Source organism: Cannabis sativa, chromosome 2, assembly GCF_029168945.1.
Source record: "Cannabis sativa cultivar Pink pepper isolate KNU-18-1 chromosome 2, ASM2916894v1, whole genome shotgun sequence".
NCBI lineage: Eukaryota > Viridiplantae > Streptophyta > Magnoliopsida > Rosales > Cannabaceae > Cannabis > Cannabis sativa.
The window spans coordinates 59,749,373-59,766,642 of record NC_083602.1 but is presented as its reverse complement, the minus strand read 5'-3'; the positions used below and the strand labels follow the sequence as shown (position 1 = coordinate 59,766,642).

The window sequence follows — 17,270 nt, the reverse complement described above, 5'->3', positions numbered from 1 at the left end:
AAATAATATGCATGTTAGATGAGTTTGAATATCTTACATATTCATCCGTAGTGAAATAAGTTCTACAAATATACTGCGGTCAGATGGGTGGTAAATTTTTGTATTGCTAAATAACCGACTCCATAGGGTCCCTACAATGTCGGTTGTTTTTACCCCTATAGCATCGCCTGGGATAGCGTCGGTAGCGAATTTCACCAAAATTGACGCTACTACCGATGCTGAAATGCCTTAAAAACATACACTTTTTTATGGTCACTTAAGCTTGTCTCAAGTGGTTAACACCTCTCTAAACCTAGAGGTTATAATTATATCTCTTACTATCAATGATATTTAAATAGTTATATAAAAATTTTAAATTTAAACTAAAACATAATGTAGTATAAGTTCGCTTATTGAAGATAAGATTGCCAGTCATTTTGTCTAAATGTAAGCTCATCTGATTTTCTCTCTCATTAACTACTAATAAGCAAAGTTAATAAGAAAAATAAAATAATAACTAACAAAAATTTATAAACAAAAAGAAGAATAATAACACAAAAAAGATTAATATCATATGTAATTATGTACGCTCATATAATCTTTTACACTATTATATATATGTTTGAACAATCATCTTTATTAATTAGAGCAATCGCTCAACATGATAGACAATAAATCAAACAAGGTCGAATCTCCCGTAAACATACGATCAGCAAGCCATCGAGAATTTTAGCAACATAATGTGTAGCTCGATTTGCAGACCGCTTAACAAAAAGTAAAGAAACATCACAAATTGACCCAGCAAATTCGTACATTCATCAATTGAAATCCCAAAATTAGAGCACATTTGTAACAAACTACGAATAGCCTCTACCACCACCAAACTATCCATTTCAACCACCACCGGCGTACTAGGGTATGTCTTCAACAAATTCAATACCTCTTTGATGCCCACTGCTTCAGCTACTTCCGAAATGACTTTCCAGACAAGCCACCACCAAACAACCCAACACATCACGAATAACAAACCCAGCCCTGTACCTCCCTTTCCCATCAAATAAAGTTGCATCTACGTTAATCTTAATGCATGAACGGGTTTAGACCAAAGCTCTTTGCCATCCTCTTTATGTAAAGGGTGCAGTAGAAGAATGTTTCCTCTTTTTTAAGCTATCAACCATTGATCAAGAGTTTTAACATCATATGAAACCACATCTTCCACTGACCGCTTTTTATTCTACCAAATCCGCTAATTCCACACTGTCTTGATCGTCGTTAACACAGATTTTTGTTAACCAAATTTAAGCCTAACCGTGACAATCACACACAGAAAAAATAAAAGCTATAAAATAAAAAGTATGAACACACGGGGTTTTTACGTGGTTTTGCAGTTAAAATTTTGCATAGTCCACGAGTCAATCTTATTCAGATTTCTGATTCTTTTTCTCGGGCCCCTTTTGATCTTACTTGCCACTATTTATAATCATATAGTGAGCAGTTAATTACAAAGTTAACTGTAATCTTTTTACGACGATCATTCCCTAGAATCATGGGATTTGATTACAAATCACGCTAAGTAAATACAGTTTTTATTTAAATTTCACACAGCTGTGAATATACCGCTTTTATTGGGCTAAAATGATCGCGTATTATAGATATACAGTAAGTCTTATCCCATTGGGATGCCTCCCTGGGAATGGAGCTGATTTAACTTTGATGGCGAGCTGGAGCTTGTCATATGTCTTCCTGAGGTTAATATTGCTTTTACTTTAATTCTGACAACTACAGTTTTTGGTGTCGAGATGATCTTTCTCGCGTGCATGCCCTCTTACAGCGAGATGGACGCCTCGCTATCTATCACCTTGATTCACCCCTCTTCTTATACTTAATTTATATATCGTGTACTATATGCTAAGTATTTCTATTGTCATTATATCTCCTCCACGCGATGAGGTTAATGCCTCGTCTTGCACACTTGCAGTGACATGGTTTCTCATCGAGACACAAGTCAACAGTTAGTATATTTTTTATCTCGCATAAGATTGTTCAGTCAACCAAGTTATAAACATACTCTGTTAATTATGCTTTTAACGAGTTATTCCACGTCAAGTGTAATTACGATCGTGTGTTTAAGTTCTCCATTCTTCCTAGCTCGACATGTGTCTTCTTCTAATGTGCTCGCTGAATTTCGGGTATAACAATTACCCCTTAAAAAGTTATCTTTTAATGAACAGAGTTTTTTAATAAGTACAAAGGGTATTTTTGTCATGATCCTCTTTTTGAAAAGACGCATGTCCTCTGATTTTGGCGATTGTGCGGTTTCGAGGTACATCAGCATTAAATGACCATGTTTTCCACTTTCGCTTTGAATTATATCCGTACGATCAAACATTTCTCTGATTTGACGAAGCCAATATCATCAGTATAAAGTAAGGAAAAAGGAACCACCTTTGCATTATTTCCTCCATTTTAGAAAGTTTGAGAAACTCTTAAGCTTTTTCGCCAAGAATCACCATTAAGTTTGTATGAGGACTTGCATGCCATCTCTGTCCTTGATATTTTTTCTACAAGTTTCCTCCGACTTCATCTTCTCAAAGCGATCCTTGCTACGTTTGAAGATTTGCAGACGGAGTAACCAGCCATTGCCCTAAGCCCTAACTCAAAATAGTAAGTTGCTTTCTTCCTTCACATGTTTGCTACATTGCGTTAATTTTCTACTTAGTTTGTTTGTGTCGTTGTTATCTCATTTGGTTTTGGTAGTTTTTAGGGTTAATCTGTATTTAGGTCCATACTAGGGTTCAGGAAATATGTAGGTTGTTTCAAAATCTCCAACTCATTACCTTTGGGTTTGATAAAATTCTCCCCAGGAATTGGAACTGCTTTTTGCCTGCAGCAATGTCCCGCTCTGGTTCAAGAATTTATCGTCCAAAAGTTTTAGAATTTGAGTTTCCTACAAAATCAATCCCGTATAAACCTAATCCTTCAAAACCCACTACCAAATTAGAGTTGAACGATCCTAGGGTTAGGGAACACGTAGTGAGAACCCACCAGGAAGATATTGCTACTCGTTACAGGCGTTTCTTACAAGAAATCTTTGAAGGCAAACGTCGATTCTTGTGAGAAAGAGTGCTTGGCTAGAACCTCCGAGCGTGTCCTTTATTCCTGTGGCAAAGCCTTTATTTTTACCCAACATCACGATTGCTTTTGAACCAAGTGACTTGGATTTTAAAATAATGCCTCCTAAGCCACGTACATCAAAGACTCCCCAGGACCCCAGAGTCACCTTTTAAGCTGAGTTGATAGAATCGAAGGTGCGATCTATCTCAGGCTACACAGGTGATATACTGAAGACCTGTGGAATTGAACTTGGGCAATCATGCCAAGTTAGATCAGTACGAGAGGGTGAGTGCAGTTGCTTCCCTCCTGCGTGTTTTCAAGCAGTACTCCAGGGACTAGTGGTGAGACTAGTACCAGTGGCTTGAGTGGTATGGGCGCCTGGAGCCTTGAGCATATTAGTGCAGGGGCCATACTTCCTCTTCGAGACTACTTCAAGGACTACATAAATCACCTTGGAGTTGCCCCATTTCAGCTGACTCCCATCTCCTACAGGATTCTTGATAGTTTGAAGGTCTTGTATAAAATTCTGAACTGGGGATGCCCCACACCAGTAGAAATTGAGTATCTCTACTCGGTTAAGGCTGTTCTATCGAGGAAGAATGCCTTTGCCGTTTGTGTCATCGATCACCAGGGCATAGGTTCTCTGACGGTCTCATCCCTCACATTCCAAACATCAACCCCATAGTCGACGATTGCATCGACTTTTTCGACAAGTTTCGATCCCTCCACTCCCCTTCGCTTCTGGCTTTCCTCTATGTCGAGTCCCTCGACGGCGCCATCGCTCTTCTCATTTCTCTCCGTTATCCAGGATCCTAGGACGGGGTCATCCTTAACGGTGCCATGTGCGGTATAAGCGCCAAGTTCAAACTGCCTTGACCGTTAGAGCACCTACTCTTCCTCGTCGCCGCCGTCATTTCCACGTGGCGTATTGTTCCCACGCGCAGGTCGATCCTGGAATTGTCTTCCAAGGAGGAGTGGAAGCGGCGGCTGGCTCTTGCGAGTCCGCGGCGACCTACAGCGAGGTCGAGGGCGGCGACGGTGCTGGAGCTCCTTAGGGTTTTCAGGGAGCTACAAGGGAGGTTCGAGGAGGTGGAGGTGTCGTTGCTGATCGTCCACGGCGAAGAAGACGTGGTTTGCGATCAGGTTTAGAAAGGAAACTTTTCAAATTGAACCATGATCACGAATTTGGACTTCAAACCTGCCAAATAAAGATAATTTGATTTGTTCTAATAAAGGAAAAATCGAAATCATCAATTAGAAAAAGGGAAAGTCAAGTTTCCCAAAAGTAGAAAACTTTCCATAAGAGAATTTCTTCTCTTACAAGAAGATTCCAAACAAAGAAAAGTCCAGCTGAAAAATGATTCTTTCCTAAGATAGAAAAGAGCAATAAAATGCACAAAATCAATGTAATGAAAACAATTTAAATGCTCAATAAAAATGCACATTAATTAAAAAATATTTTGGCAAATAAATTGCCAAAAAAGGACCTAACACTTTTGGGTTGTGGGTTATCTTTAGAATATCCCAAAATAAAGTTTTGGAATGTTTAGTAGCTTTTGGTTAGGTTTGGAGCTAGTTTTGGGGGCCTGAAAAATTGGAAAATTTTGAGCCCTTATTGCCTAGTAGGAGTTTCCAGAATGGGAGAGCTTCCGAAATAGGAGAGATTTCGGATAGGGAGAGCTTCTGGAATTGGTCACCTTTCGGAATGGGGGAGCTTCCAGAATGGAGCTTCTAGATTGGAGCTTCCGGAATAGGGCTTCCGAATTGGGGGGCTTCCATTTAAGACTTTACCGAGGAGAGCAATTTTTGTATTTTAGCCATAATTTTTCACTCGAATATCCATTTTAGACGTTCTATATTTTGGTTTAAAGCTTGTGACAAGTTCTACCGTATGGATATAACTTAGAGATGACATATGTATTTATTTAAGGTTGATTTTACCATATATTTTGGTAGAAAAACTTATACGGATATTTAAAAAGTGCCCTAGAGTAAACACTTATCAATTTATCATAAATGTGACATAGGGCCTCCGTGCAACGCGTGAATTTTCATTCAGATTGACTGGTACACTTGAATCAGGAAACGAGATAAGATTAGTATAAAATGTGTATGCGTATATGTGTACGTGTATTATATACATGTTGTATTATGTTGTTTGTATACTACCAACACTAGTACAATTACGGTACTGAGTATATTAGTACAGTATATGATTTACGACACAGTGTTACCAACACTATTATGGGATGAGTACGTAGTGCATGTGGTACAGCACTCAGTGGTACTCGAGGTACAGTTCAACCCTACCAACACTAGTACAAGACTTGTACTTAGTGTAGGTGGTACAGGGGTCGTAAATTTACTAGGAACATTCTTGATGCATCTGAAGTCTTGTAAATAGGTGTATGAGCGCCTAGATACAAGTCAGCTTTATGTTATATATTTTGTGCTTTTCTTACTGAATTTGTCGACTCATAGATATTGTTTATATGTATAGGTAAAAAAAAGGCAAAGGATGAGCACCAGTGAGTCCAGGACTTGAGGATGATTGTTCATATCAGGATGGTTAGACCTGGAGAGTTCGGTCTCGAGATGACTTGGGCTATTATTTTGTAGTCGCGAAGCGACATGGTTATAAAATGTAATTTGAATATTGTTGTAAACTTTTAAAATGGAATCCCGGCTTTTATGTACAGTTATTTATTTATAAAAGTTTAAAGCTTAATTAAAAGTTTAAATTTGACACAATTTTTGAGAAATCCTTTCATTAGCAAAGGTGTGCACATTAATTAGAAATTCACTGCAACATGCCTAAGCAAGTAGGGTGTTATACCCAGGTTGACAATATGTCAACCTAGGTGTTGGGACCTAACACCAGGTCAACCTGCGTGCTGGGTCCTAGTTTTGGCCCCCACGTTAATTTGCTTCTTTCCTGAAAGCACTTGATTCCTTATTTTTGATGGAGATGAAGAAAATGATCGGGATACTTCTTCAATATTGTGGTTGGAAGCGCCCCAGGTTGACAATATATCAACTTGGACGTTAGGTGCATCATAAGGTGACCTGGCCATCAGGTGCTCCAAATGGGAAGTGTTTTGATTCTGATTATGAGGCCTCTAACATGTTCGTGACATGTCTTATTCATGTCTAAGTACGAATTTTGAGCCATTTGCACTAAGATGAACCTAAAAACTGAAACTCTAATTAGGAATGTCAAGTTGAGTGCTCGGTAAAAGTCCTAGGCACTCGGGCTGATTTCTAGGGTGTTGTTTCATCTCTTTTCAGTTTCTAGGCCTTGGACTTGGATTCTTCTTGTCTTCTTGGTTCAAAATACTGAAGGATGGTGAGTTAGAAATAATTTAGCGGGATCAAGCACACGTTTTGGAGTTCCCAGAGTCAACATGGGCTAGGGCTAGGGATCCCTCCCAAGTCGACTACTATGACTCGGGATAACTCTATAAATTTTTTCCATCTTACGACGTGTCAAACATTGATGTCTACGTCACCAAGGTTAGTTTTTGGGTAAACACTATCCTTTAAATTACCTAATCAAAATTTTATTATTTTTATTTTACCTCATACATTTACATTGCACCATATATTAACTTCTCTATATTTTTCTCTACATCATTTAAATATTATGTCTTTACATATATGTTATTTATTATAAATCAAAAAAAAAAAATAAAGAAAAAAATTAATGAAAGAATGACAGAGAAAAAATAATGTCTAATATGTTTACCTCACTACTATTTATTGAGCTACATTTAGCTCAAAAATAGCTATAGGGTCAGCCTTGTGTTAGTTTGGGTCTTAAGCAAAAATAAAAAAATATGACCCAATGAAAAAGTGATGTTGTTAGAATTTAAACACTTAACTTTTTAAATATTACTCTAATCAAATTACCATTAAGCTACAACATATATTTAGTATTATGAGATTATTTTTTATATTTTATTATTAATTATATTTTAATTTTTTTTTCGAAATAGGGCTTGAGCTGTGGGGGACCTAAGGTGACCGCCTCTTTCGTCTCACCTCAAGACTGGCCCAAAATAGTTATGAGCTATAACTCACCTCTTATAATTATCTCACATATAGCTCACTTGATGGAGGTAAATTTTTACATAATTCTTTTAAAAAAAATACTAATAATCTATTTTAGGTCTTATTGGGAATGCTCAGTTAAAAATTGAGTTCCCTTAAACGTTTTAAACCTCTGTTATACTTCATCCTAAATATTTCTCCACATATGCTATAAACATATTTTATATTTTTTTTTCTCTTTCGTTCCTTTAATTAATTTTTTATTTTTCTTACTTATTCTTGTAATTTCTTTGTTTTTATTAATAAAAATATGTTAAAAAATTTTGTAATATTTAAATGATGTAAAGACAAATATCGAGAAGCTCATGGTAATGTGTGAGTTAAAAAAAAAAAATTGAGTTATTTTAAAAGATAGAATACAGAAACTTAACAAATAATAATAAGAGTAATATCGTTAACTTTTTGTACAATCTACTAGTCAACTTTTACGCCCGAAAACATATGTCGGAATATTTTTTTTTCACGGGGTGTTCGTTATATTTGAAATATTATCCTTGTAAATGTTTGAAAATTTTCAAATAGTATACAGTGTCGAAAATACGTTTAAAGTTTTTTGAACACGCGTGGTATACTAGAATATCAGGAACTCTGTTTTTGGTATTGTAAACTATTCAAAAATTTACAGGAATGATACTGTAACTATAACGGATACCGCTATCAAAAAAATATTTCGACATGTGATTTTAGATGTGAAAATTGACTAAAAGGTTGTAATTAGCACTATTATTGATTTGTTTTGTTACAAACTGGAAAAAAAAATATTGGAAAAATTATGTTCAAATGTTACAGCTAGTAGTAGTAACTAAACTAATCAAACTAATCAATAATACGATCATGTGATGGAGAAACGTCAGTGGAAAAAGAAAAGGCCAGCCTTGCAAATTTATTGGCAATGCCCCCACCTTACAATTCCAATGCTAATATGTACGAACACTAAAACAGATAAGGTCGATTAGATATTTTCTTCAAAAATATCTTCGTACTATGACCAATTGAAATCACCCAACAATACAAAATAAATCCTCTAGGGTGAGGCAAATTTGCATATACTTCTCATACTAAAAATTATCAGAAGAAATAAGCTTTTAGAAACAACACTACTACTCAATACACTCATTGGCAATGGAAAGCTCAACAAGAAGGCCTAATAGGAGTGACGTTCACCTGTCACTAGAGGAAGAAGGAGAAATTGAGGCTAAAACCAGAGATTATTTTGATGGAATTATTCCAAAACGACACACTAAGCCTCAGAGGAGTGAATACTCTTCAAAATACGTGGATGCTATTGCTAGTGCTAACACCACCAATAATCACTCTAATATTCCTGAATACGTCGAGTTTCAACGTCTCGAGAATGATCAACAGGTAATTTCCATCCGTTTACATTATTCTTAATACATGTATGTTGCTGTTGTTAATATATATATGTGTGTTGTTTTCCGTTTCGAAGGAGAAACTGGTTTATGAAGGGAAAAAAGTGGAGGAGGAGTTTGTAGAGACGGACTACTACAAGGATCTCAGCTGTGTTGACAAGCAACATCACACTGTACTAAATTTTATTCATTTTTTCTTAATTTTTTGGAGCTACCCTTTATTTTATTTTATCCTTATCCTTAGATTCTAGTTAATTTTTGTAAAGGTAAATACTATTTTAGATCTGTGTTTTGCAAAAATTATATATTAGATTCTCTGTTTTGTTAAATGACAAAATAAATCTTGTATTTTTTAAAATAATAAAAATAGAACAGATATAAAAAAATGTAAACGGTCATAACACATTTAGATTGGATTATCATTAAATTTTCTTTTGACAAAAAATTAGTTTAAGGTCTTATTTATATCATTTTAAAAAAATACAGTGTTTATTTTGTCATTTAGCAAAACAGAAAATTCAGTCGACAGGATCCAAAATGTTATTTACCATTTTTTTAATAAAGTGAAGAAATAGTAAGGATGGGATATTGTTAATTTCAGACAGGAACGGGGTTCATCAAGGTAGAGAATACAAGTGACAGAAGCTACAACCTGGGAGCTGATGCAGTCACTTGTTGTCATGCTTCATCCACGTGTAACCCAGCAACTAACGATTGGACTCCAGTTCCAAATGCTGAAGATACAGTATAACTAACTTACTCAAGCTTTCACTTTAATTCAACTACTTTGTTCTGTTTTGAGACTGATTAACTAATAATTTCCTCCTATTTTTGTTTTCATCTTTCTCAGATGCCGATTGATTCAGGCAAGCCCAATAGGAGTGACAGTTAAAAAGATCATGGATTTTAGTATTTGATTACTGTGTACTAGTAATAATATTTGATTTTAGTATTATATGTTTTCTCTGTTTGTACAAGGGAAGGGTCGATTTGTTGTATCGGAATAAGCTTTACTTAATTAGTCGGATAAATGAGGTGATTTGCCTTATTTGAAGAAAGTTAAAAGTATGCTAGATGTCTTGCCTATGAACAGTGCTATTGTATCCAGCAAATTGTGTGTTATTATTCAGTAGCAAAAATTGAGTAGAATTATTATCATATTAAAAAAAAATAGTTGGAATTTTTTTTTATTTAAAGAAGTTTCATCTTCATTAGATAATATCATTCAAAACTAATGATGAAAAAGGGAGTGAAACCCCACTAAAAACACAGTCAGTCTCTCCTAAAAAAACCCGCATAAAGCTACAACTTTATTAACAGACCGTTTAAAAAAAACATAAAAACAAAACACAACTCAGAAACTAAAGCCTTACAATACAATCAAAGATAACATGACCATAAGGAGAGGACATTTTTGTAAAAGAATTGAGATCATTAACTCATATAAGGCAGTCGAATTCAACAACCACTTTAGGCCATCCTTTGTTTTTAATTCAATTTAATACTTCCTTAAGACCAATTGCTTCCACTATTGCATGCTGCAATTTCCCCATTCGACTAAGCTCTGCTTCAGCACCGGCCTCTTATCATCTCGAGCTACAAATCCAAAACCGTATCATCCTCATTGCTAAAAATAGTATCATCAACATTTAATAGTCCAATACTCAATTTCCCATAGTTCTCGCTGAAATGTGGTGGGATATTATATCTAATCTGAGCATTTCTCTAATCATCAAAGTGAGTTCTTTTAACTAATGAAACTACCTCTTCTGCTGTAGGGACTTTGGTCTGCCAAACTAATTCATTTCGGTGCTTCCACATTGACCAACATGTTAGATAAATTAATAATAAACCCAAGATCAATTTGTATATAACATAGAACACAATAATAATATATAATAATTAGGCATGCGTACTTGATGGATCTATAGCAATTACCTCAATTCGATCCATAGCAATTACTTCAATTCGATAGTGCAATACTATCAACTAAGTCTTTCTCCCTAGATCTCTAAATCAGAAGCAGTTTATTTATCTGATTATCAAAAGGTATACAATTGTGATGAGACAATATGTATTTATAGAGTTAGGGAGGGGACTTAGCTACATAACCCTAGTTGGACTGGGCCTGCTCATCAAATGCTTTAGTTAACTAGAAAAGCCCACACTTCTGCTTCACCTAGACTTTACACACAGATGCTAAGCCCACTAACAAGTGATCACCAACAATATGGGCTAACACAACAAAGAACCATCCAATCAACCCAAGTTTTAATAAAACCAATAAAACTTAATGTAAGCCCAAATAAAAGTCTAACATTCTCCCACTTGGGATACATTAATTTTAATACATATATATTATATATCAAAATAATTTTGTTTGAAAACGACTCATGGGTTGAACAACAGGAAAACATTTGTGGCCACTTTAAAAAATGATAGTTCTCGGATAGCATCTCAACATACCGGTCCAATTTAACCTTTGATAATGAACTATGACAGTCATATTATTTTTAACTCAACAAAAGATATTCATAATCACAAATACCAAAGTATTAAATCGACATGGTCAATAAATCTAGTAGTGTGGTAAGGAATTATGTTCAACATGTGATCAATTTAAAATAATATAATATCCTTATCAGTCCTCAATTTCACTGATACCGTGATACTTAATAAATAAGCCAGTGAAATTAAACATACACAACTTAATAAATAAGTCAGTGTCACTAAACTTGCTTAAAACATTAAGCCAACAAAATACCATTGTCATTTAGTAAATATACTTAAAATACAATGATCACAACAAGATATGAACTACATGCTTTCAATTCAATTATTCTCAAGAATATAACAAAGCCTAACTGAAAGCATAAACATCCAATAATCAAAAAAAAAAAAAATGGCCCACTAAGTAGTTCATAACATCAACAAGTAAATTACATATAAATGTAATCTCAAAAGATAAAACAAGAAACTCCCACTAACCCAAAGGAACAAAAGATTATAAAATGCTCATATCAACAACATGTTTATCAAACAATATGACACTTAATCCTTTGGTTAGAGGATCTGCAAACACCAACTTGGTCTTTCAATATTCTATCACAATGTCTCCTTTCTTGACCAAGTCTCTAATAGTGAGATATTTTATTTCCATATGTTTAGAAACACTACTAATCTCATTATTCTTTGAAAAGAAAACAACAACATTATTATCACAATAGATTAGTATAGGAGAGGAAATAGAATCAACTAGTCGTATCTCTAAAATCAATTTTTTTTAACCATAAAGATTGCAAAGATGCCCCATAACATACGACAAACTCAACATATATAGTAGATGATGTGATTAAAGTCTATTTAACACTTTTTCAAGAAATAGCAGCACCAACAAAAGTGAAAATAAAGCCAGAAGTTGACTTTAAATCATCTACACAACCACCAAATCTGAATGTGAATAACTAACAGCTTGAAAATTGTCGACATACTTATACACAAGCATAAAACTCTTCGTTTTATGCAAATATCTCAAAATTTTCTTGGCTGCAACCCAATGATCATGGCCAGGATCAGATAAATATCTCCTAAGAATATCGACCATGAAAGCAATATCAGGTCTAGTGCAAACCTAAGCATACATCAAACTCCCTACTACACTTGCATAAGGGATGTTCTTCATTGCTCCTCTTTCTAAGTCGTTCTTAGGACATTGTTGCTTAGTGAATTTTTCCCTTACAAAATAGGAACGAAACCAGCTTTACACAAATCCATGTTGAACCTTTTGAGCACACGATTAATGTAAGCTTCTTAAGGTAAGCCAAGAACTTTTCGATTTCTATCACGATGGATCTTAATCCCCAAAACATAAGATGCCTCTCCAAGATCTTTCATATCAAAATTGGAAGACAGAAAATTTTTGGTCTCATTTAGTAATGACAAATCACTGCTGGAAAGTAAAATATCGTCTACATAGAGAACAAGATAAAATATGATGACTCCCACTGATATTTATATAAATACACTAGTCAAACTTGTTCTCGATGAAACCCAACAGTGTCACAACCTTATCAAAATTCAAGTACCACTAGTGAGATGCCTGTTTGAGACCATAAATGGATCATTTCAATTTGCAAACCAAATTGTCATTTCCATTTTCCTCGAAGCCTTCAGGTTGAGATATATAGACTTGCTCACTCAATTCTCCATTTAGAACAACAGTTTCAATAACCATTTGACCCAACTCTAAATCAGAGTGCACAACTAAATCCATAATAATTCTGAATGAATCTTTAGTGAAAACAAGTGAGAAAGTTTCAGTGTAATCAATACACTCTTTGAGTAAAGCCTTTTGTCACTAAACGTAATTTATACACTTCAATATGTCCCATTTTATCCTTTTAGTTCTTAAAAAATTCATTTGCAACCTATTGGTTTGAAACCATCAGGTAATAGAACTAACTTCCTCATATATATACATTATTTTTGTCCATGAACTTAATCTCATCATCCATAGCTTCTATCCATTTTGAAGAATGTGGACAATTAGGTGCTTCACTATAAGTGAGAGGTTCCATAAAATGACCAAGATCACATTCACCTTCTCCAAGGTAAATAAAATTATCATCACACCTTATTGACATCTTTTGTCTTTGAGATCTCCATATAGGAGGTATTTCTGGAATAACCTCTATTTGTTGACCATCATTTTAAATGACATAGTCCACAATTAGATTTCTCTGATAACAGGACCTTCATCAACAACAAGAGCTTCTTCATTAATAGGCCCTTCATCAATAATAGGACCCTCGTCTTCTAAGATATTAGGAGCAATATATTCATCAGCAATGGGAGCGTTATCAACTAGAGTAAGAATAAGACTGCCATTATTATCATCTCTTGAAAAAGACATAGGAATAAAAATTCCTTTAGATGACTCCCCCATTTCAAGAGATGTTGAAGGAATATTTTAAGCAACAATGAATTCTAGAAATTTAGCATTCTGAGATTCAAAAAATTTGTGTATCACGAGTAGGACAGCAAAAGCGATAGCCTTTGAGTGCATTGGATAACTAATGAAATAACAACAAACTGTTGTCCGATCTAATTTTTCAAATTAGGATCATAAATCTTTACTTCAGCTGGACAACCCCATACACGAAGATGATTCAAACTAGGCTTCCGCCCAGTCCACAACTCAAAAGGGGTTTTGGGAACAAATTTACTAGGAACACGATTTAAAAAAATAAGTTTTAGTCATAAGTGCTTCACCCCATCAAAACTCTGGAAGATTTGTTCTACTCATCATGTTTCTAACCATATCCATGAGAGTGCTATTTCTCCTTTCAGCAACACCATTTTACTCAGGTGAACCTGACATAGTGTATTGAGAAACTACACCATTTTCTGGAAAATATTCAGCAAAAGGCCTCATGTGTAGTCCAGATTTTGAATAACGATCATAATATTCTCCTCCACGATCTGAAAGAATAACTTTGATGACTCTTTCTAATTGTTTCTCAAGAACATTTCGAAAGAGTTTGACTTCATCAAGAGCGTTAGATTTTCTTGAATCAAGTAGGTAAAGCCATAACGAGGAAAATCATTGATAAAAGTTATAAAATACTTATTTTTGCACAACGTGGTGGAATAAGGTCTACTGATGTCAGTGTCGATAATCTCTTATAAAGAGTGACTACAGTTAGCAGTCTGCTTTCTTATTTTAGTCAATTTTCCACAAGTACAATCAGCACAAGTATCCCAACCAGAAACATCAACAGGAGGAAGAATTTTAGCTAGAAGTAATTGATCAACTCTTTCTTTAGAGATATGACCCAATCTATGGTTCCATAATAATAAGGATATTATCTTAATATAAGATTTCTTACCCACAATATTCACTTATGAAAAAGGAAGCTAAGGAAGTCAATGATAATTTGAAAAGAATATCAGAGTAAAAACAGTTTCCAATTATTCGGAATCAAACATAATGTCAACACTATGATTGGCAAAACGAAAAGAAAATCATTGTTTAACTAAACGCGGAAGCAAAACTGAATTACTTTAAAAGTAGGAATCAAGAAAGTATTGTTCAAAACAATCTGAACACTAAACTGTAATTCAAGAATTAATGTGCCAACATAAATAACGTCAACTCCAATATAAGTGCCCACTGTAAGCATTGACTCCCTCTCACTTGGCTTTCTGAGATCCCTTAGCCCCTGGTTGTGGTTGCTTCTTTTTCATATTTTCTTTATCCTTTGTTGGGCTTGAGTTGAGAAACATAGTGAGAAGATGTATTCTTCTCTTTTTACAGCTTACTTTTCTTAACTATATACTGAGAAATAAGGTTACTAACACTCCATATTTTACTATAATTGTTTAGGTTGCCTTGGTAAAGCTAAAAGAGGTAGGAAGTTCATGAAGAACTTGAAGAATAATTTAAAAGTCGGAAAAAGAAATATTATGATCTTTCAACTCGAACTGAACATTAATAATTTTCAAAATAAAATCCCGCACTCCTTTGATTTATCAAACTGAATGGTTGTCATTTGATCCATAAGATGTCCAGCTTCAGCGTTTTCACCAGTGTCATATAGTTTTTTTTACAGCATTGAAAAACTCTTTGGCATTTGAGGTGTTTGTTAAAGCATTAAATGAATGTTATGGAATTGAACTTTTATAGCAATGAGACTAAGATGATTTGAATTTTTCGATTGTGCATTAAGAATTTTCTAGGCAACTATGTTGATATTAGTAAGATCAGCAGATTTTTCTTCTCGAAGTATAAGTCCAAATCTATTATGCCTAAAGTAATTTTCACATCTCGTTTCCATGTCTTAAAGTTGGAAGCATTCAAAATTCAGATAAAAACGTTATTGTTGTTCTCAGAAAGGAGACCAAAAAATCTAAAAATTAAAACTTGATCAAGCCATATAAGCCAAGCAATTAGAAAATATTGTAGAATCAACTGGTCATTATAAACTCCCCTTTGGGGTGAGAATATAACACACACATGATCTACCTTCATGAAGTTAATAATAAAGAAAAAATACATATCAATTAAGAATTTATTACCTTTGGGCAAATAAATTTCTTAAATAATATATATTAATTCAAGCCAAAAATAATAATAAATATATACATTTAAATTATTACCTTTGGGCAAATAATTAAAATATACACATTTAATATTAACTCACTTCATGGAATGTGAACTAATATATATAACTACTACCTTTGGGCAAGTAATTACACATATAGCCAACCAAAATAAATATTTTCTACAACATATGAAATTTGGTGATAAAATAATCATTAAAAGATTAATAATTTTCAACCAAATTTTGAAAAAGTTATATAGTAATTGCTTGTAATATATTGACAATAAAAATAAAGTGTCCACCATAATACATTATTAATTTTTGTATCAAACAATCAAGTTTTACAAAGTTTAGAACAACAAATAATAGAAAGATGTGAAAGAAAGAATATTGGTGGAGATTACATAGTCAAGATAAATCAAATAAGAGAGTGACTATGTCATATGGAACGAGAAGAAACCCAAAAAAATTTCTATGATCGACAGATTTCAAAAAATCATCAAAAATTATTTTTAATAATTTTTTAACTGCATAATTATCATTAAAATAATAATAATTATTAAACGGAGTCAAAAAAAATTAATTAAAAATCATAGAAAAATCAGAAATTTAATTTTAAGCATCATGACAAAAAAAAACGTCGAAAAACGACACCCGGAGGTGCCGCACGTGCCCCCACGCGCCTACTGTGCGAGTGGGCTATGCAGCTGGTCACCTTCTTCAACCTCTAGCCGGGTTGGAGGCGGGTCACGCGACCCTGTTGCAGGCCAGTCCGGTCTGGTCATTTTTCCGGCCCAAAACACGACAAAAACATGCGATTTTTGATGGGTTTTGTTCGGGACGAAGTTTCTTATCAATCTATGGTATTAATTTCGGGTATAAATCACGATAAGGGTGTCGATCGGATTGTGTTCAATCCAAAAGCTAAGAACAAACAAAGGAGCCGATTTTGATTTTTTTTTTCAGCCGAATCAAAAATTAAATTACGTAGAATCATTGTAAATCAATCGGTTATGAGATTTGCACTATCAATTTCAGTGTATAAACTATAGAATCAAAAATTCCAAATTGAATTTCATAAAGAAAAATACATAAACCCTAAAAATTTAATTTAAAATTCTCCTAATTTACTCAATAATTTATTGCAAATAATATATCAAAAAAGAGAGAATTTAATGAGGAATAAAACCCCTAAACTTTTAAGATTGAAAAACAAAAAATTCAACATAAAATAATAGCGAAATTAATATGTAATTGAAGAAAATTAACATATAGATATTAATTGTTATACAAATTATAGGTTCTAAATCATATACAATAGGCAATCTAATACCACATGTTAGATAAATTAATAATAAACTCAAGATCAATTTGTATATAACATAGAACACAATAATAATATATAATAATTAGACATGCGTACCTGATTGATCTATAGCAATTACCTCAATTCGATCCATAGCAATTACTTCAATTCGATAGTGCAATACTATCAACTAAGTCTTCCTCCCTAGATCTCTAAATTAGAAGCATTTTATTTATCTGATTATCAAAAGGTATACAATTGTGATGAGACAATATGTATTTATAG

At 33.9% G+C, this 17,270-nt stretch overlaps 1 protein-coding gene and 1 pseudogene across 1 annotated transcript; both read left to right on the top strand.

Annotated features, from left to right (window-relative positions):
* Positions 1-3,463: 3,463 nt before the first annotated feature.
* On the top strand, positions 3,464-4,242 carry LOC115720396 (uncharacterized; annotated as a pseudogene).
* Positions 4,243-8,121: 3,879 nt separating this feature from the next.
* LOC115721126 (uncharacterized) lies at positions 8,122-9,531 on the top strand. Its single transcript, XM_030650374.2, has 4 exons — positions 8,122-8,568; positions 8,654-8,749; positions 9,178-9,321; positions 9,427-9,531. The coding sequence occupies exons 1-4, from the start codon at positions 8,326-8,328 to the stop codon at positions 9,466-9,468; spliced, it is 525 nt and encodes a 174-aa protein (XP_030506234.2). The 5' UTR covers positions 8,122-8,325; the 3' UTR covers positions 9,469-9,531.
* The last annotated feature ends 7,739 nt before the right edge of the window (positions 9,532-17,270 follow it).

What these genes read in the sequence shown, in the direction of transcription:
- LOC115721126 (XM_030650374.2), top strand. Translation starts at nt 8,326, where the DNA reads ATGGAAAGCTCAACAAGAAGGCCTAATAGGAGTGACGTTCACCTGTCA. An exon ending in GTCTCGAGAATGATCAACAG is followed by an intron (nt 8,569 to 8,653) that starts GTAATTTCCATC and finishes TCCGTTTCGAAG; the next exon opens with GAGAAACTGGTTTATGAAGG. An exon ending in TTCCAAATGCTGAAGATACA is followed by an intron (nt 9,322 to 9,426) that starts GTATAACTAACT and finishes CATCTTTCTCAG; the next exon opens with ATGCCGATTGATTCAGGCAA.